Source organism: Aquila chrysaetos, chromosome 3, assembly GCF_900496995.4.
Source record: "Aquila chrysaetos chrysaetos chromosome 3, bAquChr1.4, whole genome shotgun sequence".
In the NCBI taxonomy this organism is placed as follows: Eukaryota; Metazoa; Chordata; class Aves; order Accipitriformes; family Accipitridae; genus Aquila; species Aquila chrysaetos.
The window spans coordinates 50,497,635-50,524,215 of NC_044006.1; the positions used below are offsets into that span (position 1 = coordinate 50,497,635).

Genomic DNA, 26,581 nt, shown 5'->3' on the forward strand with positions numbered 1-26,581 from the left:
GCCACATACACATTGTGTTAAAGTAAAGCATTTTACCATGGTTTTGAGACTTCAGGCTAGTCCCACCATACCTTCAGCCTGTCCTTCAGCCTTTCATGGTCGTCATAAGAAAGAACTAAAACCAAAGACAGAAACACTAGTAGAGAAACAAGGAGCTTAAGTATACTTAGTAGCTGACATTGCACCACAGAAGGAAGGAAAGTAAGAAGAGAACAGGAAAGTGGGGTAAACGATTAGTGCTGTCAAAGCCCAAGCCTCTAGCGATACAGTGTCAAGATGAGCACCGTAAGAGGAGAAAAAGGGAATTCCTGAAATACCAAGGAAAGCAAGTGGAATGAACAGATGAACTGTAAAGCAGAAGTGTGCTTTGTAATCACTTTGATTTACAAAAGGGAGACATTAGTCACTGTAGCAAAACCAGGGAGAAATACAATCATTTTCTTCTGGACATTACTTTGGGGTGTAAGTAGCAGTTACAGCAGGGATGTTTAATATTACTGCAGGGAAAAATAGGTAGCTGTGAAACCTGTTATGTATGAGGACAGTTTTCCTAGTGTGAAAAAGTATTTTAAAATGCAAAATTGAAAAATGGAATTCCTATTTCTTTGACTTTTTTAGAACTACTGGAAGGAAGAACTGTGATGGTAAAACTTTCTCATAAATAGACGTTCTGTTTTTTCTTTATTTGGACTCACTTTTCATTCAGTGACCAAAGAGGTTTTGATATAGTGGTATAAAGTAAAAATTAAAATGTATTAAAACAAAAAGGAGAAAGTTGGAATGATTCATTTAGACTTTCTGCCCACTGCAAGGTTAAATAAAATAGATGCAGTCCTACAAGTTACTGGGGCTTTTTAAAGAACAGAATTTTCCAGTTGAGAACTGCTCAGCTGAAAACTTGACCACTTAGAATCACAGAATCATAGAATATTTCAAGTTAGAAGGGACCCATAAGGATCATCAAGTCCACTTCTGTGTGTAAAGCAGTTAGTGAAATAGTGCAAGTAATGAATGAAGCTAAATTGTGTTCCTCTATTAAACAAAAGACTTGCTGTTACTAGGGCCAATCAGGTGAACCTGGACAAAAAGGAGAACCAGGGCTTCCAGGAACTGGCGTACGAGGACTTAAAGTGAGCCTATTTTTATTTTTAACTGCTCCTTATAGGGTCTTCTAATTCTTTCACTAGTTGCTGATAAACTAAGTAGAAGATTTTTTTGGTATAAATTGACTATGATCAAAATAAGAAGGAATTTCAGTGACACGGTTTTAGCTTTTAAACTCAAAATACTGCGCTAGAGCTCCCACCCTCTCTCCTAAATTCATTACTGCAGCCATAACTGGAACAGAGTTTTCCCCCATCTTTTCTAAGCTAGTGAGGTATTTCCAAAGCCTGTTAGAAATGTTACTACCTCTGTTCCTCTGCAATGATTTGAAAAAAAACCAATCTGTGTGACACTTAACGCTTTGACTTCAGCTGCCATTTTGAAGCCTGTATACTATGTCCATAATGATTTAATTAGGGCTTCCGAAATCTTGAGTAAGATGACACAGACATCTTGGTTTTGGTGATCTTTCCCAGGACCATGGAAGAAGCACTTGGCAGAACTAGTTCCTATGGATAGTTTCCACTCTTTGTGACAAGTCTTAAAAGTAATGCCTAGACCGGTTTGTACAACCAGCGAGGTGTTAGTCTCATCAACAACTCCATTTAGGCATGTTCAGCTGACCATTCCTTAAGTCCCAGATGTTTGACTTTGCAAGTAAATTACATTTGTATCATATTGTTCTTGTGCACAGGATAACAAACAGCATTCAATCACATTTTTACTCACTGAATAAATGTAAACTTATTTAATACAAAACCAATATTTAAGAAGTAGGTGGAGATCTTGGAAAGAAATTTAAAATACTTATTTTAGATTGTATGAGTAGAAAAAATTACTGGCTCTATAAAATATTTAACTTACTGGGAATAACAACCTTTATTTGAGCAAAAATATTGTATATCATTAATTAATATTTTAACACACTGTTAGATCCGTTTTACACAATAAAGAATTTATTGAAGTATGCAGATATAATTATTTTTTCTTCTTCAAGGGAGATAGAGGTCCATCAGGACTCCCAGGAGAGAGGGGGGTGAAGGGAGATCCTGGGAAGCCAGCAACAAAGGTAAGGAAATATATTTTACCCCATGTAGAAGGTGTAGACAAAAGAAGAACAAACCATAGTTTGCAGGTATGCAATGGCAGGGAGTTCATCCTGGAAGAGGGCATGTGCCAATACTTTTGCCAGGGAAGAGGGACTAGGCTAGTTGAGATGTTTCCAACAAACTTTATTAACAGTGGCTACCATCTGAATCTGCAACTGATTTAGCTGCCCTGCCTTTTGTGGGCTATTGACTACTGTTAAATTTCACAATCTTCTTGGAGAACAGATAGCTTGTGTCTTTAGCCTGTTCCTTACAGCCTGTTCAGATTTTTCCTGACACCCAGAAGTCATGCTCAAATTGATGTGACTTAGGGCAACTAGCAGGGTGGTGAGCTGTGGCTGAAACTGTCAGCCTGCTACAGAAACTGTCACAAACAGCTGAAACCAGGGCTGCTTATTTCCAAGGGGAATTCTGAGATTTTAAGAGAAACTCTGCCACACTGGCAAAAAGAAACATAAATTCAAAATGTGGGAAAGGAATTTAGGGGGATGCAAAGCAGAAAGCCCAAAATAGTCAATTTAGAGTAAGTTAAATGGAGGCTTTTAATTTTACTCTTCCCAAACAGAATGAGCTGCTGAGTGAGCAAAACTCAGTGCTGTGGCTGATGAATTGCTGCTGAGAATCCAGGTGCCTCCAAACTCTGCTGCTGTGCAGCTCTTAAATGAGGGTAGCAGCTGGCCAATGTGTAGAATTGATGAACTGAATGTGATTCAGAGTAAGCAAATCAGCATTTTTTTGGCTGCAGGACTTTAATCAGAAAATATCTGAATAGCTGTAATAAACATCTATTAAGAATGCAGCTTCACTTTTTTTTCATCTACAAGGGCAGTGCAAATACTAGTTTGACAAGCTACAGCCTGAGGCAGTAAGCCTTTCACTGTGGAAAAATAGATAGCATTTCTGTTGCTACTTAATTATTTTTAAAAATTTGAAATCGCCCACTATGTAAGTGCTCAAAAATGAAGATCCCAGTGTATCAGAAGTGAAACATCAGAATTAAGAGTAAATTTTGGGTTAAAGTTACAGGTGGCTTTTATATTTGGGAATGCTGGGGTTTTTTTCTCTTGCAAATTACCTTTATTCTGAGATCAACTTGGTGCTGTCACCTTCACTGTCGCAATTCACTACAAGTGAAAATATTAGTACTGAGCAGCTACCTTGGGTATCTAGGACAGTGCAAAGAATAGCTTGATGCCTGCAGTGAGTAGCACAGTGATGTTATGGCAGTTATTTGCAGGTGTGAAGCTATCTCACAGAAGTGGGACCCAGACTCATGCCTATCAACAGCAGGCACTGTAATGCCACTTCCATCAACAGCTCAAATCAGAAATGGATTTTTAAACTACATTTTGATCTACTTTTCACTTTCTGAATTACCTGCAGGCATTCTGATATACTAATTGACTTATATTACACATAAATATTTCATAGATAATGTTCCTTAATAGAATGTTTTATGTGGATTATTTGTGAATTATTTGAAGTAATGTTTCTGGCAAATATTTGAAGCCTGGATTGGCCTTTGGCTACAGAGTTGCCTAAAATTACTGCTTATTAAAAGTTGTTTTTCTTAGAATTGGTCAACCAAGACCTTTTCTGATAACTTTGCAACATTTCTCTTCCTCATATGAGTATATGCATGCAATTCTTCCTACATATGAGTATATGCATGCAATTCTTCCTAGAAAAAGATAGATGCAATTGCAAATGGCACTATTACAAAGGTCTGTGAAAATAAGGACTATGAATGCAGGAAGGTGGAGCGGGTTTAAGAAGACAGAATACTTTATTTTTTGCAGGAAAAAAAATTAACCAGATATTTACTGGCATTTTTCAGAAAAGTGTTTATGCAAGCATTGTTTCTCATAAGTCTGTTGATTCAATAAAATTAGCTACGTGAAAATTAATTAACCATCTAATCTCTATTAGGGGGAAAAGGGAGATCAAGGTCCAAGAGGCCCAGAAGGACCCCCTGGCAAAGGAAGTGTAGGCCAAAAGGTATGGCTTGACATGCACACTGGACAAATACTACAAACTTTAGAAGGGCCTATTTTATAAGGGTTCAGATTCTGGCCTATTTTTTCATTCATTATATCTTAAGTAGCAACTATATTTGAACTGATAATTTAAAGGGGTTTAAGAGCGAGTGATGTGTTCCTTAGCCTGAACAAGTGCAGCAAAATCAGACTATAAACATAGATGCTAAAGTTAATTGGCCAGTACAGATTTCCTGAAAATTCAGTACAGAGTTTTCATTAAAGTTAGGAGTCGTCAAATTATCTCAGTATGCTGATAAGCAGAGAGAAGAAGCTAAGAGAAATGAGGTGACTAGTCAGATATCTAAATATGAAATTAAAAGTCTGGAAAGATGTATTAGTAGACAGACAACTTTTATCTCCCACCTTGTTAAATTTATGACATCTGGGGCAAATTCTAGAACTTAGTGGGATTTCAGTTGGAGTGGAGCATCTAAATACCTTTCTAATTAGGGGCGTCATTATCGTCATGGTTTTGGTTATTTGTGTATCTCCTAGTTGTGAATGAATCTTTGCTGTGATTGAAAAAAAAGATTTGTTTTCATCAGGGTGACCCCGGAGAAAAAGGATCCCAAGGACCAATTGGTTCTAAAGGAGTACAAGGCCCAGCTGGACCAAAAGTAAGCTTGTTCCTCCTCCACTTTGTATTTTATAAAAGAATCTATGGAATTTATGTCATGTACAAATTTCTTAAGCATCTGATGCTCGGAGACTTAACAGAACAAAGGAAAAGCAGAAATATTTCCATCCTCTGTCCTGAATGACACAAAAGTCCCAAGGAGAAAAAGAATAGGTAAACATTTAATTACAGACCTTATACTTATGCATGAGCACTGAGAAGCTAAAGTTGTCCAAGTGATTCCAACCACGAGCATTTCACAAATTTTTACTTTGAAACATTAACTTTCTATTATAATATTTTGTGAATATCACTCTGAATTGTAAGGAAATTGAAAAAATACAAGTGTTCTGGTTATTCCATTGGCTTTGTAAGCCGGACGCAAAAAATTAATTAACGTTAAAAAATCAAATACATGGTTCAACCAATAGTTATTTAAAACATGAAATTTGGACCAGCTTTCACAAGAACAGTAAGTTGATTTATGATTTTTCCCAAATATTGTCCATTTTGTAAATAGATCTACATTGTGGATATTTTTATAATATAAAGTGTTGAAAAAACCTTTTGCTACTTGTGCAGAAAATGAAACTGTCAGTTTAAATCTAGATGATACCATTTTGTAACAGGGTGAACCGGGAGAGAGAGGACCACCTGGTGTCGCTGGATCATCTATTCGGGGACCTGCTGGACCAAAGGTGATTATCTATCTGATATGTGTTTGCTGGAGACCAGAGATTGGAAAATTTCTAGTGCACATTTCTGTCAAAATTAAAAGAATGTAAGTTAAAGAAGTTAAAATTCCTTGTTGTAGTAACAAAGATGACTGGATTTTAGAAATAAGGACTGAAAAGTACTGAAAATTAACAGAGAGTGTTTGGCGGGCCCTTTAACAGGATGCTGAACTTAGTGCATGTTAAAAAAAAAAAAAATCCTTATTACATTTCTGTTGTGTTTTGGCCCCTCCTGTGAAATTAATCACTTTGAAATCTTTTTTTTTTTTTTTTTCCAAATTTACTATGCATTTTCTTTCTTAGACTAAAAGTTTCCTGAATGTGGCAGTAAATCCCCGCAGGAATGTGTCTATATGTAGTTCTAGGGAGTTATATGCTGAACTAGATGATTTTTTGGAGATGAGTGTTTGTATGTCACTTCCAAGTGAACAGCTGGCCTGTAGATACTACTTTAAATGAAATGTCATATACGAGATAGCTAGAGCTACAACTAACTCATTTTCTTTATGGGGAAAATGAACCTGAAATGAGTGGGACTTGTGCTGCTGAGTAAAATAACCGGATTCAGCAGCAGTAAAGCTAACTTTGAAGGCTTTAAAAACATTTGAAAATTCACTACCACCCCATTTTTATTTTAAGAATAAAATAGTTGCTGTTTTTATAATGTCAGTTAACTTCAACTTTAATTGATGCTTTTCAGCTTCAGTGATAGTTTTTAGGGTAGAGAAATCACTAATATACATCCTATCGCGCTGAAGTAATTTCATCCCCATTTTTCTTCTTCTTAAAAATATATGTGCCCTCCCCCCACAAGCGCATGTAGGTGTTGTGCATGCAATGTACTTATCAGCCTGGCAACAGGGCATCACCAAGGGCTAGGATGTGGTTTGGACTTCTTTGCGCATGAAGGAGGAAGGAAGAAGGGAACGCAAGAAGCTCAGGATACACCTGGAGTAAAAATGCAGCCACAGATCAAAAAGGAGAGGACTGTGGGGTGCTCATATCTCTTATATTGGTTTAAAACCATAATAATGTGCCAAACTTTATATCAGGAAAATATAAGTGGCATGCTATAAGGCAGAACTTGTATGAAGACAGGTTTCACTACACTGGTCTCCCTTCTTCACATTTTCCTGGTTACTGTGTCGTTTCTTAATAGACCAGTAAGTGAGACAAGATTGTTTATTGATAAAATTCATGCTGAAAAATAAGAACTTTGTAGACTTTATTGCCTTTTTCAGTCTGATTTTATTCTGTTCAGTACAGTTCATATTACTTTCATAGCAGACTGACCATGATCTAAAATCCACTGTAGTCTGTAGAAGTTTTTCCAAACTCTTTACTAAATTTTAGATCAGGGCTTTTATGTGCAGTGGCTGATGTGAGAAAACAAGTATTTTGGGTAATTATAAAATGCAAGTTGATTTTTAGAAAACATACAAAACTTTTTAGTTCCATAGTAATTTCTTTGCTTAAACAAAAATCTAATTTTCTGTTTCTGACAATTGCTCAGTAATATAACAGGCTACACAGGTCAGTTTTTTCTCTCCACTGTGGAAGGTACAATGATTACTACTAATGGTGTTCTTGGAACATCCTGGTATCTGCAGTAGTGAAGCCAGACATTATAAATTTCTAATGCAGGGAATCTGCATGTTTTTCAAAGCTGGGAATTGTCATGGTCTGAGGTCTCTTCAGTACATTTCTAAGTATTTGATGTAGATGATTGCTAGAGGTCTTAACTCCTGGACAGCCATGGTTGTGTCCACTGGAAATTTATTTATTTTAAGCTACACCCACGTTTGGGGACTAGAGTTTTATTTCCCTGGACAACCATTATGCTGTTACTAATGTGGAGACATTAACATTAAATAGCTGTTTTTTCTCATATTCTCATGGTTACAGCTGCTCGGTGGTTTTGATAAAACATGTAATCTGCATTCCCTAGTGAATGTTTCCTGAAATACTGCCTGTCCTTCTCACTAGTGTTAAAAATTGTGAAAGTTTCACAATTGCAAGAAAATTGCAATTTTCTTTTTAAGATCCTGAATGTAAAGTAAAACATCTGTTGCCGTAGATTAAACACTAGAAGGAGCCAAATTTTGCTCTGAAGGGATAACATAAGGAACTTGAATTCTAAGCCTGATTGCTTTCCAGGAAAGCCACTGACAGAGCTAAGATTACCAAACAGTTGTACTGGGTAATATTTGAGGAAAAACTCAAGTTTCTTCCTGGGTCTTCAGACTGTGGAGCTTGCAATTTTGAAGTGCTGTGCCATTGCATCCGTAGCCTTTCTAAACATACTCTGTGTCAGCACTTGTCTTTGAATTTCTTTGCTGTTCTCTATGTGCTCTGGCAGAAACAAAGTTATGTAGCCTTGCTTGTGTGGGCAAAAGCAGGCAGAAGCCACAGGTGAATCTGGCCACTGAAACTGAATTATGATATTCAACCCTCAGTTGAAACTAAAGCCATCAAGTTATTCATCAAGGCAGAACAAACTCTTTGACGCAGTTGCAGAGAAGCAAAAGTGTAAGAGAGGACAGAATCAAGATAGTGAAAGCTTCCTCTACAAGTACTGATTTCATATTACCTAGCTCAATAATTGTCACTGTCAGAAGGAATTGAATACTTGTTCTCTTCTGTAAAACTTTGGAAATTAAAACTGAAAATAATGAACATGGCGTTGGATTTGTTTCTTTTTGAATAGGGGGAACCAGGACCCGAGGGACCACCAGGAGATGATGGAGCTCCTGGAAAATCAATAATAGGACCAAAGGTAGGAGTTTTTGGACAAAAGATGGAAAATAAAGAAACATGAGATATATGCAAAACTCTTGTGCAAAGAAGAGTGCATTTGAAACCACTTGAACAACTTTTTCAGGAAAGTAACTGACTAATTCTTCCATCCATCTTCCATCTTCTTTTCCATCATTCCAGATTAAGCCTATTTTTAAAAATAAACTTACTATCTTTTCAAAGAAGAAACACAAAATAGATTAAATAACTAGTCTGGTGTGCCTCACCCTGCAAACTTTCCTCAGGAAGTCTTCATTAGGAAAGTAGCTCTTCAAATTCATCTCCACCTTTTGTTATCTCATGCGGTCTTTTATACCTCTGTATGGGCAATATGCTCTTTACTGAGTATAAACTGAGAGGTATTAGTTATTTTAACAGTGGTGTTTCAGTATTACCAGCCTTGCACATTCAAAAACATGAGACAGGCCCAAAATAAAGAAATTAAAAAATAGATCTTTTGGAAGTACTTATTTGCATATAGGTTACAGAGTAGTATTTACTTGGTTCTAGCCTTTACATTTCTAACTTCAACACTAAGAGTGGAGTACAGTAGTCTGTAGCAGGACTGCTCACTGTTCGAGCCTTTAGTGGTTAACTGACAAGATCAACACACAAGTGAAAGACCAAAGATAAAACTGAGTATTCAGTGGTAACACAGAGATTGCAGTCTTTGCAAAAGTGAGAGACTGAAAAATTCTCCTCTGTAGTACACGTGAGTTGATATAAGGCTGCTCAAAGAATAAGGTGAGACCAAGGACCATCCTCTTGCCAGTGGGAAATAAGTTAGAGGAAAAGCATATAGATTGATTTGCAAAGGATGAAATTTATGGGGTTTTATCACTGTTGAACAGTGGAGTAAACTTTTCAAAGAATGGTTCTATTTCTCCTGTTTCTTAAGTGGTAATAGTAGTTCAAGATGATTGTTAGGTACATAAAGTTACGATTGCTTTTTCTCCTTGCATAATGCATTACAGTTATCAGCATGGAATTTTGTCTGATATTTTATCACCAAATTACTCAAACCCTTAAGTAGGGTTTTTCCGCAACTCCTTAGAATTGTCTTTCATTTAACTAATCAGAATAATACAGTGTCATGAGAAAACAGTGCTACTCACCTTTCTACATTATTTAAGAATAAACTGAAAAGCGCAGTCCCTAGAATAGACCCCATGTCTTCTACTGCAAAAACTGGATATATTTCCTTTTACTTTGCAGCTTTCACGTCCTTCCCTCTAACACATTTTATGATATCATATTGTACTTCTATCAGTCATGATCTGGGTTGAAACTTTCTGTAAGCCTTCTGCCACTTGTGATAAGGGAATAGTTCAGGAAGACTTTCCTTCAGTGTTTGGAAAGGTACCATTCTTGTGATCTCCTTTCCAGACTGAAATCAGGAACCTTCTTAGTAAACCTCTTTTTTTTTTTTTTTTTTAACATTTACCATGTCTGCACCTAAAATATTCCACTCAATTCCACTGTTTCATTTCTTGGGAATATATTTGATAGACCCAAATTCAGAGACCAAACAGTTTATGTGTACCTAACACAATGTAGTTCAAAATAAAGCAACTTAATGCAATAATTTTTGTGTGATAACATCTTAGGAATACCAATAATGCTTTACTCGATAGCACATTGATCTACATGCATTCAGTAGCTTGTATTTTTGAATTTTCAAAAACTCTGAATTTATTTACTTTGTCTATGTTCTAGAACACTACTTCACTCTGTTTTTCTTATAACAAGAAGTAAGGAACATGACTTAATTGTCCAGTTGTATACTTAATCATTTAGGTTTTGATTATGGCGGTTGTTTTTTTTCTTAACAATGACCATGGGCACCAGATTTATGTTTATATTATGTTTATCCTTTTTTTTCCTTTTTCTTTGAAAGAATGTAGAAGCAACCATGTCTATATTACTGCTTCAGAAAATTACTTTAAAACCTGCCCTGGAAACGTTGGCAAAGTAGATTAATTAATTCAGCATGCCATCTGTGACATCAACAGCACTTGCCTTGTTGCCAGTGCACTGACTTAGAGTGAGTCACTGTGATTGTCTTTTCCAGACCCCACAAAACTGTGGGAAGCAGTAATCACAGAATTGCTCCTGGGCCATCTCTTGTGTATTTTCAATGCAGCTGTTAAAAAAATTAAATAATCTGGACTAGAGAACTGTTTCTTGTAGCAGATTTGGCCATAGATTTGGCTTAAGTAGATTTCTATCTGTGTTACTAATGGCAAAACCAGCCACTTGACAAAATCCCAATTCTTACAGAAAAGAATGTGGTAACATGTATTTGGTATTTACAATGGTATGCTAAGATTAAATGAAAACATCTGTTTGGCCGGTTTTTACTGTAGTGGAGTTAGAAGCAAAAATAGAGGTGAACTCATGATCCATGGTTTCCTTTCTTGTTAAAAAAAAATGTTATTAAACATTTCTAAAACCTTTCTTATTTTATCCACAATTTAAGATCTATGGATATTAAGAATGAAGAAGAGGTAAAATTTGCTTTCTATTATAAAGCTATTTATGAACTAGAAGCACACTCAGTTAAATTTTTACAGAACTGGATCAGAATTCTATCATTTGAAAATTAGGAAACATGAAGAAACTTCTTTCAGGGCTGATGCAGTTTGAATCTGGTGGTCAGGTTCTGTTTAAAGTCTTCCAGTGAAACTATCCCATTAGACTGGAGGACAGGAGAGATTCACGCAGGAGTGACCTGCCATGTACAATTTTCTTTAAGCATAAGGCATGCTTGCATCCCTATCCCAAATTCCATCTTAAAGTGGTTTCATGGTTTCATCTTAACCAGAACATTGAGTCTGCCTCATCTTTCTTCATTCAATTACCTCCGAACCTAAACCTGTGATGTGTATCTTTAGGAGATCCAAAGCAGCTCTTTCATTTTTCCTTGACAGGGCTAAATTGGTTAAGAAGATCTGACTGCTTGTGTCTATGGTAGAGATGTTCATGGGACAGGAAATCTGGACCCAAAGTCTGTTTTTGTTGGATATCTAACTAGAATATAAGTCAGTTTGTTCTCCAGTCATGGACACTGTATTCAGACAGACCAGCCGCTGAGATCTGAGCTGCTATCAGGACTCCATTCATGGTTTCTTGAAGCATTATGTTATTGCAGAAATTGCAAGGCACAATGCACTGATGAAACAGCAGTTTTCAGTCTTTTGTAGTTTCTCTTTTCTAGCTATTTATTTTTACTGGAATAGACAGGGAAATATTTGCTATTCGTATGTATTCTTCAGGATAAGTTATCTGTATGTATATTAACAACTGACCCTCCAACCCTGTACAGGAGAGTCCATTTACGTTTCTTGGTTATGTGGGACTGAGTGAAGGGTGTACACTTCTCCCTGTATGGCCATATCCATACAGTGCTTAGGAGTGGGGTGGGTGTGTGACCTACAAGTATCAATAAGGATTTCCGACTGGCAGTGCTGTCATGTGAATATCTGTGGTACAGACTGCCAGCATATCTTGAGGGATACCTCAGAGTAATATGTTTTCTTTCTTGGTTCTGTGAAGAACAGTCAATTGCAAGCTTAGTTAATTTTCTCACTAAATGTCAGGAAAACGATCACTGGAATGAGGGAAGAGGAAAAGATTGCTATTTGCTTCTCTTCTGGTCGTGAAAGGAAGCATTGAGGTTTTGCAAATGCACACATCTTTAGTGGGAGTCAGTGGAAGAGTCAACAGAAGGAGTGATTGTCTCCTGATACAGAGCATTTTAGGCTAAATTAAGAGAAATTATATATTTCTTATAACCGACTGTATTTCTTTCTTTTACTTCTTTCCCTTGTAGAATGCAGTTTTGCTTTACTGTATCAGAGAACCAATGTGATTACCTGGAAGCAGAAAATGCACCACATATGATAACTTAAGGCTGGCATATTATGTTTCAGTATTGTTAAATTCATTGTTCAAATGTCAGGACCTACCCCCAAAGTCATAGAAGTTTAACTTTTTAAAAATAAATTCAACTTTGTATTGGCTGAAGATAAAGTCACTGTTCTGAAGATTTCTCTCTGCAACTACAAATCTAGAAATTAATAATTTCCTAATGAGAACTCCTATTTTTCTGAAATCTTAATTTGATCAACTGAAGCAAAATAAAAAAGCACAAAAATTTCTGAGCTTTGCGAACAAATTGCAAGAGCTGGTAATTGGTATTCCATATTTCTAAAAGGATATTAAATAGTTTCCTTACATATTTGTTAATATTTGTTACATCATGATGTTCCAGTTACTGGCAAGATGGCTGACTTACTATTTTGTATTTAGGGTGGCCAGGGCCCACCTGGACTACCTGGACCCCGTGGAGAAAAAGGCGATGGCCACAAAGGTGAAGCTGTAAGTACAATTTTAATTCTGCATTTTGTGTTCTACAAAGAAAATTAATTACTGTGTGTGTCCTGGTTTCAGCTGGGATAGAGTTAATTGTCTTCCTAGCAGCTGGTACAGTGCTATGTTTTTGAGTTCAGTATGAGAAGAATGTTGATAACACACTGATGTTTTTAGTTGTTGCTAAGTAGAGTTAGTATACTAAGTCAAGGATTTTTCAGCTTCCCATGCCCAGCCAGCAAGAAGGCTGGAGGGGCACAAGAAGTTGGCACAGGACACAGCCAGGGCAGCTGACCCAAACTGGCCAACAGGGTATTCCATACCATGGGATGTCATGCCTGGTATATAAACTGGGGGGAGTAGGGCTGGGAGGAATCACCACTTGGGGACTAACTGGGCATTGGTTGGCAAGTGGTGAGCAATTGCATTGTGCATCACTTGTTTTGTATATTCCAATCCTTTTATTATTATTAATGTCATTTTTTAATTGTTATTATTATCATTTTTAGTTTCTTCCTTTCTGTTCTATTAAACTGTTCTTATCTCAACCCACTAGTTTTACTTTTTTTTCCCGATTCCTGCCTCCATCCTTCTGGGGAGGGGAGGGAAGTGAGTGAGCAGCTGCGTGGTGCTTAGTTGCTGGCTGGGGTTAAACCACGACAGTGTGATAACTCAATATTTAGTTACTTAACTAAGTGCAATTAATCTTCTCTTTCATCCTTTAGCTAATTTAAATATTTCACATATTTTTTGAAGTCCTTTCCTGTCCTAGATACAGTGCCGGTTCTACAGGCAGTCAGAACCAGATATAATCTGTTCTCATTTCAGCATCATGAAAGGGATACCATGTTATTCCATAAAAATCTTCATGACTGCTCATACATGTTTAATACAATCACTGCTTTGAATTCTTTTCCTTCCCTCCCTCCCTTTTCTTTACTGTTCTTTGTTCAAGATCTCTAATAACATCTGCTTGGCCAAATCCTGCAGCCTTCAATTCCTTGGTTTTTCAGCTGCTTTTCATACCAGGGGGTTAAATCCTCCTTTTTGAAGATTTTCTCCCCCCTTGCTTTTCTGATGGTTAGCTCCAGAGGGGGCTAATGCCTGAGTATTCCAGCTGGCACATTCCATTACAAGGGCATATCATCCTAAATTTCAGTCATCCAAAGCCACATAGACATGTTTGACCAACATTTCACTAGAAAGTGAAAATACTGTTGCCATTCTTCAACCACCACATGTCAAACTTCCATTAGCACTGTTTTCTTTATGTCTGTAATCCAGCTTTATTTCAAACTACAACTGCAAAAATACACTGAGGTGGGACCTGAGTGTTTTCAAATAAGTCACAGCTCAGCTCCAGTTTTCTATCATTCAAACTGATCCTGGCAATATCCTTTGGGATCAGAATTAGTTCAGAGGGCATTCACTCAGAATTCCTGGTGTAATGCCATGTACCTGACACATTTCACAGCACGTAGGGACACTAGACCAGGTCCAGACTCTTTGGAGGGTCAAGGAGTGCCAGTAACAGACTCAGACCCATTAACAGAGGACATGCAAACAGATGAAAAAACCCTTCTGTCATCCCAAATACAAATGAAAAGCAAATGCAAAGGCAGTCATGAATAAGGCAGTGATGCAAACAGACAACTGATGAACTTTTAGTAGGCCTTAAAACACCTCATAGGAACTGAAGTTGTAAGCTTTACAAATTAAGATATCTGTTTAAACTATATGAAAAAGAAGTATTGGTAGATACAGAATCAGAGAGGTCAGTGAGAATCTGAAAACTTTTTATTTCTAATTAATCAAAGAATTCAAGAGAAGCCTGGTTTGGTAACCATTGATTAATAAAACTATACAAATGCTGGTTGTAGTCTGACCAGTCACAGGATGACAAACTTACGTGTATGCGCTTCCTGCATTTCTATTAGTGACCAGGCAATAAAAAAAAAATGCTTCACTCTGCAGTAGTATTCCTGAAATCATGTCTGTTCTAGGATTCCCATCTGCAACTGCCGTAAGAGTCATGCTTCTCTGCAACTCAATCTCAGGCTTCAGTAAAAGCTGCTTGTGTTTCTCCCTGCCACATGAGTACATGTCCTTGAAATGCGTGAAGGTTCTGTTGTGCTGTAGCATGCATCTTTCCCCTTCTCAGGCCGCCTTTCCATGCCCCATGTTCTGGAAAGACCAACTTCGTAAACCACTGGCAGACATGAACAAGATTTATGTAGCTAAGTCTCTGTAGCATGGTGGGGCAAAGACATCTCCCCTATGAATGCTGAAAGGGAGGCTGGGGATGCCTCCAACAGTATGAAGGGCAGCTGAAGGGGATGTGAGGGACTGAGCAGGGAGTTCAGGAGAGCAGACTATCGGACAAAAGTACACCAGAGTATGTTAGGGTTACCCAACGCCCAGATTTAGATGGGTTAGCTCTGGTATCCCAGATGTGTAATGTCTGCCATGTATGAATCATGGAGCAATGTCTGCTTTCTCACTGGTTTCTCTGAGCTGAGAACAGCTCTGGTGTTCTTAAGTCAAAAGCTGGACTTTTTTCCACCACTCTGGTAGCCTTTTCAGGTTTCCACCTGGGACTGAGGATGACTGTTGCTCAGTACACATCAGAAATGTGAAGAATTTGACAAAATACAGCAAAACCAAAGAGATCAGTAACAATTGCTGAAATTCTCTTCTTTGTTGAAGAAGACAAATACTCTTCCTTTGGGACAATTACTGACATGCTTTATTCCTCTGCTGTACCAGGGACCTCCAGGACCACCAGGCCCCCCGGGACCACCAGGCCCACATGGCGTGGGAGATGCTGGACCAAAGGTACTTGTACAATGGTAGTACATGCATCTGACTAGTAGACAAGGTAGACAAACTTCTTCCAAAAAATACATTAGATTAGAATGGCATATATGTGACAAAATGTTGCAATCTCATCTCCCACTTTCAGTTAGAAGAAAAGCTTGTGGTAGACTTTTCTGCCATTGTAGATACAAACCAGTTCTTGCTTTATCCCCAGGTTTGATGCAAATCTGCAGGTTTTCCATACATCCAAAGACCCAGGATGTTTCTAGATGCTGGAGTTTCTATGTGGAAGTCAGAATCCAACACAGGCAGAGTATTGCCTAATAATTACGCACTTCCTTTCTGCCACAGAAGTGCAAGGGACAAGGCCCCAAAGGAGTCAGGGGAAATGTCAGTTACATGGAACTAGTGAGGTATTTTTAAAGTTCCTTGAAATGGATTCCTAAGAGAAGACTATAAACCTTCACCTAAAATTAATATTAGTATAGAGGTAAAACTTGGCAACAAAAAAACCCCACCCCAAAACCTGATAAAGGGATTAGAAATACAACACTCAAACACTTCAAAGTTTGTTTCATAAAACAAAGAATAGCTAGAGTGTTATAAAGTTCTAAGCAGTAACTCACCTAAAAAGTTGCATTGTAACTACTGTTATAAAAGTTGAAAAAAAGAGACTTAAGGCTGAAATCATACAAGAAATTGCTTTAAAATATCCCAGAGAGTGGTTTTATTAATGATTTCCTTGTTACATATGTGAAATAGGAAACAGGCAGCCTGTTGCAGGAGAAAGCAAAATAAATATCGCCCAAGCAAGTTTTTTCCCAAACGGAAGGAACTTTCAACTTCAGTTCCCAGAACATTAGAATTCCCATTTAAAATAAACAACAACAATAACCCCTTAAAAACATATCCACAATAAAGGAAAAACTGAAAGACATTCATCCTTAGAATGACCTGACCTTAGAATGACCATAGAATGGCCTGACAATGGGATCTGGGAAACCTGGCTTTGTGCTGCTATTCTGAATTACCGCTTATCAATACAAGACATTTCACATGAAGTAATGCAAGGTCTGGCCCGTGACACAACCTACTAGAGAACTAAAAGTAATTGCAATTATGCTATTCAATATAGACTTACCAAAAATACATAGAGCTAAACTAATTAGATTTTTTTGTACAAGATTATATCTTTTCCAAATAGAGATACTAGACTTGATATAATACAGTCTTATAAGACATTTTTTTGGGTACTGCAGAACAATTCATTAAAATCCTAGAATCTTGTATGAAATTATTAAGGCAGATATTGATAAAAATGTAACTTATGACTACAGAATGTCTGGGGGCATCGTTACATCTGGAATTCCCCCTCACTTCCTAACTGCATAATTCTAGAAAGTAGTGTTTCCCGAAGAAAAGGAATTGGAAGGTCATGTCAGGTAATCAAATAAGATGATCTCCCACTGTGATGCCAGGGTTGAAAGATTACAAACCCCAGTAATATAAATCAGAATTTCAGTGGGAATATAGGTGTTTAATATAAACAAATTTGAGTTAAATCCAAAATGGAAATAAAAGATTTTTTTTTCTTAAGTGAAAGGAAACCACTAGAATCATTGCAGTGAAATTTCTCACAACTGGAATTTTTAAAATCAATGTTTGTGGTTGTGTTTCTGAAAAGTATTACAAATATACAAGGTATACAGAAAGGCACTTAGGAAAGTCATAGTGCCTAGCTTATATGAGAGATCTAAAAGTGGGTCACAAGTCCCTTTGTTCTTACAATCTTGAATTCATGTAATTGCTGGGACAAGCAATTCTTTGGCTGTATGATTATTAGGAAAGTTCCAACACAGATCATGAATGATAGAAGTACAATACGGTATCATAGAGTGCATTAGAGGGGAGGAGGTACAAGCTGTGAAGTGAAAGAAAATATATCCAGTTTTTGCAGTGGAGAACATGGGATCTAGTCTTTTTATCAGTTATTCTTAAACCACTGTAAGTCTTGTGATATAATAACATATATATTTAATTAAATCATAGATTAGCTATTATAGTACGCTAAGTGATTTACATCATTGCCATTTGAAGTGAGTTGCTCATATTCCTTTATAAAGACATCACATCCTTACTTGTCAGTCTCTTCTTCACCCATGAACAGCATAAGAAGTATTACCATCCCCCCAGATCTGTGGGCTGAAGTTTATTCACAGTACTAGTAAAGGAGGTTTATTGGTAGTACCTTTTGTGGAGGAATATGACCTGTGTTGTGTTAGTTGAATGTTACCAATTAATAATAAATTTGGCAATAGGCCCATTACTTCAACCTGAATTTGACTGAGCAAAAGTGAAATAGCTGTGACCAAGAGGTGAGGCTCTTATAATTTAATAGTATTTAATTACAAGAGGAAATAGCACAATGGAATATCTAGTAATAGAAACTCTCGTCCTAACTCATTATCTATAAAGAAGCCAGCAAAAGATAAGGCAAAGGCAGACTGATAAATTGTTAACACTACTCTCATGTGTTTTCTGACAATTTCAGGTCAGATCAGGGTTGTCGTGTAAATTAAAAGTATCTTCCTCATTTCCATCAAGTCATTGCCATTGTCACAAAAATTGTCAGAATTAGGTAGCTTGATTCTAAGAACCAAATTGTTGAAAAACATGGATGCAAAGGAAGCTGTGTTTTCAGGTTAATAGAATGGGTTGTGGGAGCTGGGTGTGATACAGCCTAAGGAGCAAGACCTCAGCATGTGCAGTCAGTCTAATTCAGGCAGCCACACGTACAAGCTCAGAGTCTTCTTGGGTGATCTGCACGGGTGGTTTAGGCTGGGTCGGAAATGTGCTGTCGAAGTGAATCTCCAGTGGACCCATTTACTGTGCTTTGGGTTCTGGACCAAAAAGAGGTCTGAGCGGTCCCACAACCCAGGAATTGTGTGACTGCTGCACCAAAGCATGCATTATCCGAATAGATAGTCACATCTGTGATTTAGTTCTGTGCATCCACACTAGACATGGTATAGAGTACACTGGAAAAAAAGAAACGAAGTATATAAACATCTCTTCTCCCTTCCTGATTTTTTTATCCTGTTTGCTTATACAAAGTTTTGAATCCTTAGTCTCTACATAACTTCCTGGTAGCAAAGATGCCACAAGGAAGAACAATTCACTTGAATTGCAAGAATTCCCCCAGATCTTAGTTCATAAAATGGACAATCTTCTGTTTTTTCAAATAAAATGTAAGTGCATTGGCTACCTCTCATCCCTTCCACATAAAAATGTGAATATAAGAAGAACAGCAACAATCTCTGCATATAAAAAAGAACATTTATTTGATAAAAGAGACTCATAAATTTACACACTAGTTAATTTGAAATGCCTTTGAGTATCATTATATAGGAATGTTCCACTCAGCTGAATCAGAGCTCTGTTCTCCCCACTTTCAGAAATGGCTCACATATGTGCACACTGCTAGATAGGAATTTTATGTATCAGAGGTCAAATTCACATGAAAAAAAAATTGGAACATGTGGGATGCATTCAATCCTGGCAGCACCCTATTTTCTGTAGCATTAAAACAGAAGCACATAATGTCAGAATATAATAAAAGATTGATTTAAAAGCACTGTGGCCGACTAGGAGGTAGGTTACAGACATTCAAGAGCAAGAGCCTAGCACTAGAAAGCAAGCTTCATTCTCAGTAACTGGATAGCAGAAGGATTATTAAAACCCCTAGCATGGTCCCTAGTGCATGAACATTTGGGCTGGATCCAGTTGCAGTATAAACAACTTTTGCAGCTTGGGCCCTGTCTACTTGAACTAAAATGTAGAAAGTAGAGATGCAATGTCTTTTTTTTGTAATATGTTCTTCTTACACATACCATTATATCCACTAGTTCCCACTAAACAGAGTCTTGCAGTGTCCGTTGTATGTTTCAGTATCAAATACACATGCTTCACAGTAAATGAGGTGTATATATTTGGAAGCCAAGATTTATTTTTCAGGTGACCATCAGGTCATGTAATGAATTTTCTTGAACAAATGGTATGGAATAGACATTGGAATTACCTACTTTACACTGTCTTGACTCAGGTCTTTATTTCTTGTTTCAGTGGTGTTTTTCTAGTTCACTGTTTTGCTGATGGTGACAAGCTTGTCTACAAGCACAATACAGGAAATAAATTAGACCTCATCAAAGAACAGTACTAATCCTTCTTGAAATTACTTCCCTGGAGGACAGTTTACTGTCACACCTTAGAAAAAAGAACTGCTCCACTTCGCAACTCATAAAACAAAATAAAAGTCTTTTTTCTCTAAGCCAAGAAATACAGAAACTTTGAGGATTACTCAAAAGCTCTACAAAAGAGCTTTTCAGTGAGACATCTGGTATTAACTAAGCATGTGAGGCTAAAATTCGATCCTTCACCTGCAACGACCCTGTGTAAGAATGTGTTACCCATGGGAGGAAGAGGCAGATGACTTCAAGTCACCCTTACACTCTTTTCGGTCAGGGCTGGTCTAAGAGCAGGTTGTAGGTATATTTGATACTGGCCCATAAGGAATCATTTACTTTTTTGGTAACCTCCCATTCAGCTTCCATCACAGCAGCTTACAGGCTGTTTTACAGGCCACAGCAGCCCAGGATCGCCTAAAAAACCTTATAATGCGAAGCCTTATCTGTATATCCACCTCTTCGCTCTGGCACCCCTGGCAGGTTTCAGAAGGAGGCTTGGGCAGAGATAGCTTTGGCTGCTCTATGCAACTTCTGCTCATGAAGGGTTCTCCTACGAACAGCTTAAGGTTGTATTGTGGTTTGCAGGGACATTGAGGACCAATAATTATTCCTTTGATAATAGATGGTACTAAATAGGAAGATGACTACATTTGCCTAGACTCTCAGTATTTCCTAGTAACGTGACAATCTCAAGCTCATTGTAAGAAAATGCATTGCAGGAGGAATTGAGAAACTGAGCATGTTTTAAAATATCAGGAATACCTACCATTCATGCCACTGCAGAGGGGCATTTCCAAGCACCATGTACCAGACTTAAGTGCTATAATCTTTAAGTACTTAAGATTGTAATCTTTAAGAGTTTATAGCTAGAATTGGGGGTGGGGGGAGACAAAAAGTTCAAGGGCATTGCCAATATCTTGGCTCTTTGCATTAGCAGGGAAGGTGTGATATAAAAGCCTCAGGTCATCTTAAGAAGAAGAATACTAAAGAGAGTAGCTCTCTCTTTAGTTCCCTTTTCCAAACCATACTAGATGAAAACAACAAACTCACCTCTCTGATCAAATCTGAGGGAGAAATTTCCTCCTGACTGAACATGGCAATCAGTTTAACCCAATGAGTTGACACACCAATTTAAAGCTAAAAGCGTCCATGTACCTTGCCTATGCCCTGACTCAAATTGCCCAGTCTCCAGTGCTTTGGAAGAAAGAGGAACTGAAAATAATTTCAGAAGCCAAATGTTACATCAAGAAGGAAAGCATTATAAACTCAATCTAAGCCTTAGTGTTTGGATTCAGACTTCCCACCTTTCCAAATCCATCAAACCTGAGCATAGTTTGGGCCCTAATATATTTACATAAATAGCACATATGTCGGGACTTAGCATAAGAGTATCATAGCCATATATAAAAAACACAGATTGGAGTCATCTCTCGCTAGAAATTGAACCTTGGGTGTGTCACCTAAAAGCAGTCATTATAATGACCGCACACATTCCTCCCAAAAAGTAAAGGAAGTCAGTAAAAGATTCTGTACTTTTGTTTCCTTCTTTTTTAATCAGTTTGATAATGTTGTTTCTTTTCACCTACCACAACTCAAGTGTCATCTGTGATTTGTGTGATTCATACTTGCACCTCTCTTCTAGTTAGAATGCTCCCTCTGCAGGCACAGCCATTTCCACAGCTTTTCCGAGTGCCAAAACAAGTACAATGCAGAGTTTTTATTATGAAATTTTTTATTTTGTCAAGAAATACAATTTCTTCTTGGCTCTGTTGTTAATATATTGGATGATCCATAGCGTATCAGAACATTTCTTTCTTTTGCACTTGCCTGCACAGGCATAGGTTTAGGGACATTTGCTAAACCTGATTCAGAATTTTCTGCATCTATAATTTATTAGTTACAGATTTCTTTTTTCTTTTCAAACTGATGGGAGTTTTCTAGGGATCATGTGCTGAATGTGTTCCTATTCCCTCATTTGTACAATTATGGACTGAGGAAGGTAAAACTGCCTCTTACATCCCTGTGCCTTCCCCTACCACTAATGTCCCCTGAGCCCCATCTCCTTCACTGGGCTCGTCTGCAGCATGCGGGGCAGCACCAGGCTCAGCATTACCTGCATTCCTCTGGCCAAGCAGCTGATGCCTTCTGTCTGCCTGCTGGTTAAGGGATGAGCCCCCTCTGGGTTTTTTCCCCCACTAAAGGCATAAATTGAATCTCTTTCCTTTACCCAGCCTCCAATTATCACCAAAACTGTCGAAAATGAATATGCTCAAGGCCTCTACATTTCTGATGAATTTGGCTGAAATCTACTGATGAGTTCAAAATATACTGGGAGAAAAGAAAGGACTAACATAGACAAGCAGAAACACAAGCAGAGTATCTCTTAAGCCTCATTTCCTCAAGAAATCAAGCTAAACATATGTGCATTAAGGCTTTTTAAGAAAACAAAGAAAGGGCTGTTCTTTTTGTTCCTCTATATCAATGCTATTAAAATTCATTTAGTTTCATAAACGCATTAGTTTGACAGTTCTGGAAATTAAATGTCTCTAGTTTCAGAACAAGCACAGTATCAGTAAAGGGCATGATGACTGTTGTGTCCCACTAGTAAGCTCCCTGTCCATCCTGGTAAGCCTCTGCAGAACGTGATGGAAAAATGGTGTTGTTTTCAAATGAGTTTGCTTTTCTTTTTCTTCTGTAGCCGATAAGTTTGCAAATTAGAGGCCTAACTATTGGTGATTTTGATCACATGGACCTTTGCTTGGGGAATAATGTTCTTCACCTGGAGCTTAAATAATGTGGGTGCCTGCATTTTGGGTGTTTTTTAATATTGATCTGTAAAGGAACTGTTTATGTATGTAACATTTGTTTATTTTGTTTTTTAAACTGTGTAGTTTGACTGACTGCTGCATAAGTGGAGGAAGATGTAACAGTTAATAGGTGATAAATTACAGACATTTCTGTGACTATTTTCAGGGAGACCGTGGAATAAGAGGCTATCCTGGGCCCCCGGGACCACGGGGAAGCGGAACGATTGGTCCCAAGGTTGGTACAATGCCATGTTGAAGCTTTTGTGCTCTTTTGTGATGCTGCCTGCCAGAGTCTGATCTCTCAGACACCAAAATATCTTCATATTGATTTACATTGATGCAACTGCCAGAGAAATCAAGCATAAAAACATGGGCACTGACCATACAGTTCTACCAACCAGATTAGGAAGGAATACTAACTGGATGAAAATTGCATTTGCAGCTAAACTTTATGAGATTACAGCTGGAAATTGAACAGAACTATCAGGTGGATAAATTAGTTAAATGATGCATTTCTTCTGTTTGTATCTATTCTGTTTCCAAGAGGTTCTTTTGTGGTGGAAAATATGTTAAGTGTGAATTTTATGTTTGCAATTTTTGCTCAATGAAATTGAATCCAATTAATTTCATTAGTAAAACCATTAGGAAAGAAGCATGAAAACAGGAAGTTAATTCTATAAGCAGCCAGCATGCAACATCTGGGCAATTTTTTCCTCCCTCCACTGAAGTGATTTATAATTCAAAAAAGACATACTGGTAAGAAAAGAAGTTCAATGCATGCCTGGATTTCTTTATTATAGGTGTATCCATCAATTATTTTTATAAAGGGAATGAAGAGAAACATTGTGTATATTTCTCCACTTTAACTTAAAAAAAATAGATACACCTTTGTAACTTTTTCTGTGATTTCCTTAGCAGAGATTAACAGAAGTCTCCACTGCCATTTTGAATAAACTAATATCTGAAAGGAGAAATGTTGCTATTACCAACCTGTTACAGAAATGCAGTGAGCGACAGAGCACAAATATTTTCTTAGGATGTCTGACTTTGCCTTGCTTTCTGAAAGCTGCAGCAATTTCAGTACCTTGGTAAATCATACAGACACAGTCTGTTTAAAAAAAGTAGGTTTGGACTGAGTGACAAAATCCTACAAATGTGTGACACTACATGCTGCTTCCATAAAGCCTTTGAGAATGAAAAATATGTTCTCTATGGGGAAACATTATTTTGTTTTCAAGGGTGAGGACCTGCTTGTAGCATCTAGTTCTTGAGACAAGCTATTTAGCACAATGTTTTGTGTGAATCCCTGCTTAAAAATATGTAGATTAACAGTATATTTCACAAGAGATTCTGTCAAAGTTTGTGGCAAATTTTATGTCTACACAGATGAGAATGATGACTTTTCAAACATCACTAATATCTAGAAGTTAAATATTCGAGCTATATATTTCTATTTAATGATGATCAAGTTTTGATATACTTCTGCCTAAATATTCAACATATTCAAAATGTAGGTAATTTACGTGCCACTGAATGAATGCCATTTACTGTATTGGAGCACGGCGACTATTTATTATAAGACAGTAATCAAAAAATCCAACCTGACCTCTACAGAAACAGTTATGAAGCTTGGTCAAAAGCTTTTTTCAACTAAATATAAAGAACAAAAAAAGGAAGAAAAAATTTAATTTTGATGTAATCAAAGTGATATGCTTCACTTCGTCACTTTGAAATGTTAGATTAGCCTGCCTCCAAAGCAGAAGGGCTTTACCTGGCTTTGACTGTATTGACACAAATCAGCAGGTGCTGCTTTGGCTTTTCTCTCTTCCCCTCCCACTTACAATTTTCTGAGTGACTGGTGCTCTCAGAGACTGTGATACCACAGGGACTGGGCGTATAGACATGGTGCACAAGAACTAGCTAACTTGCCTGGCAGATTTACTTGTGCTGGGTTTTATTGCTCTGGTCCTTTGTGCCTTTACTGTTGTGCCTCTCTTGTGTGGAGTGATTGCACGAAGCTGTTGTATAAAGATGGTTTCTGTTGGTTTCTACGCGGGAAAAACTGGGGAAAATATAACACTGTGTCATGGGCAGATTTTATTCTTTAATTATTTTCAGCTTAAATCTTCCTTTGCTTTCCTGGGAATTTGCCAATTATAATTACTAAGGCCCACAGCGAGAAACCATAAACCAAAGAAGAATCAGAACTAGTCTTTGACATGGTTTTACTTTTTGCTTGCAGTGACTTTGAGATGACTTTCTTACTGTCAACAGGAATAGAGCTTACCGCCTAATTCTTCTTTTTTTGCCTCACTGACTGTTACAGGGTGTTATGGGACAGAAAGGCTTGCCTGGTCCACCTGGCCCCCCTGGCGACAGCATACAAGGAAACAAGGTAATCCAGTTTAATGTGATACCTGTCCAGTTTCTTCTCAAAACTGTCTCTTAAGGAGATGCATTGTCTGTTTTTCTCTTTGCCACTGAGCCAGTGAATTCCTGCAAATATTCATTGTATATGTAGGTTTCTTGTTCATTAGGTCTGTAATATTTACTTTAACTGTTGAGTTTTCAGTATTGGCGGCATCCAATTGCTCTCCTATTATTCTTGTTGTTACAGGTATATTTAACCTGGAAAAAGTCTCATCTCTGCCACATCTTACTGATTTACTTAGATTTACAGGACACTCCAAAGAAAATATCCGGGGTTTTCTCTGGATGCCCTTCTAAAAACAGTAACAGAGATCTACCATGTCAAAATAAGTCAAACAACACATACAGGAATATAAAAGAAATTAGCCAGTCTCCCATGTACTCTTCATCAGGTTTTTACTCACCCAGTTCCAGCCATAACCACAACTTCTCTTCTTATAAGGAGAAACACAAACATGGTAACATATTCTGAACATTCAAAGTTAATAAATTGCCTTGTCATAAATGTATGGAAGAAAATTATTAAAACTGGAGGCTTTAGTGGAGAACAACCCAAGTTTCTCCTATTTCTCTTAAATCAGTGTGCTTAAAGTTGACCATATGATTGAATATTTCCCTGGATCAGGAGGACTGTGCTTAGCCCTCCAACTCTAGGTTATCAAACCACTAGTGATTCAGTAAGATGGGCGTTCTTTTAGTTGGGTTAGGAAAGATGCCTCTCTATACTGCAGTTGGCTGTAGACACAAAAGCCACCAGGGAATTCATTGACAAAATAGGTTTTCATTGGAAAATAGTGACATGCTGAAACAAACAAACAAAATCATTTAAATGTACCTTGTTGGCAAAATGTTTAAGAGGAGAATCTTTCTTTGGTTCTGCATGGAATTACAAGTTCTACCAGAAAAGCACTGATTCCTTCTGAATTTTTGTTCGGTACTTGCTCTGATTCCAGCTTCAATGTCTTCTATTTTTATCTTCATGTTCAATCATTTCCCTCTTTATACTGCAGAGAGCCCTTCCTTTTTTCACTGTGAGGTGTTTCATGGCATAAAAACATACTTTACTGTGTTCTTTCTTTTCTCCTTATTGTGTAACTCTCTTTCTTTAATAGATTCTTATTTATCTCATCTCAGGATTTTGCTAGACAGATCTCTACATGGTTAGAGTCATGACTGTCTAGACCTTTGGTTCTGATCTGTTTGCAGTTTTCTTCTATATTAATTGTTATCAGTAACCACAAAGCTATTACATATTTTAATGTGAGGGCATAAGGAACTTCTTATTTTCTTTTCTCTTCTTCCTTTGTTTGCTGAAGGCTCTTTGCTCTATTCTTACGGAAAATAGAAGAATTTCTGCCATCTCTGTATGGCTTTATGGTATAGGAAAACTATTTCCTGCCTGGCTTTAATAGACATTTCTGATGTGTTTGCAGAATCTAATACTTGGGATGTATCTCTGTTAATTCTATGTGTATGTGAGATTATTTATAAAGGCACAATTGCCATTCTGAACA

General features: G+C 37.4%; 1 protein-coding gene across 7 annotated transcripts in view; it reads left to right on the top strand.

Annotated features, from left to right (window-relative positions):
- COL28A1 (collagen type XXVIII alpha 1 chain) overlaps positions 1 to 26,581 on the top strand; it is a 94,511-nt gene that overhangs the window by 54,176 nt on the left and 13,754 nt on the right. For all 7 annotated transcript variants that reach the window (XM_030009930.2, XM_030009931.2, XM_041122081.1 and 4 more), the window contains 10 exons: positions 1,062 to 1,130; positions 2,102 to 2,173; positions 4,143 to 4,211; positions 4,798 to 4,869; positions 5,498 to 5,566; positions 8,310 to 8,378; positions 12,710 to 12,778; positions 15,536 to 15,604; positions 22,804 to 22,872; positions 24,964 to 25,032. In XM_030009930.2, the coding sequence (XP_029865790.1) occupies positions 1,062 to 1,130; positions 2,102 to 2,173; positions 4,143 to 4,211; positions 4,798 to 4,869; positions 5,498 to 5,566; positions 8,310 to 8,378; positions 12,710 to 12,778; positions 15,536 to 15,604; positions 22,804 to 22,872; positions 24,964 to 25,032 (696 nt within the window). The remainder of the gene's footprint in view (positions 1 to 1,061; positions 1,131 to 2,101; positions 2,174 to 4,142; positions 4,212 to 4,797; positions 4,870 to 5,497; positions 5,567 to 8,309; positions 8,379 to 12,709; positions 12,779 to 15,535; positions 15,605 to 22,803; positions 22,873 to 24,963; positions 25,033 to 26,581) is intronic.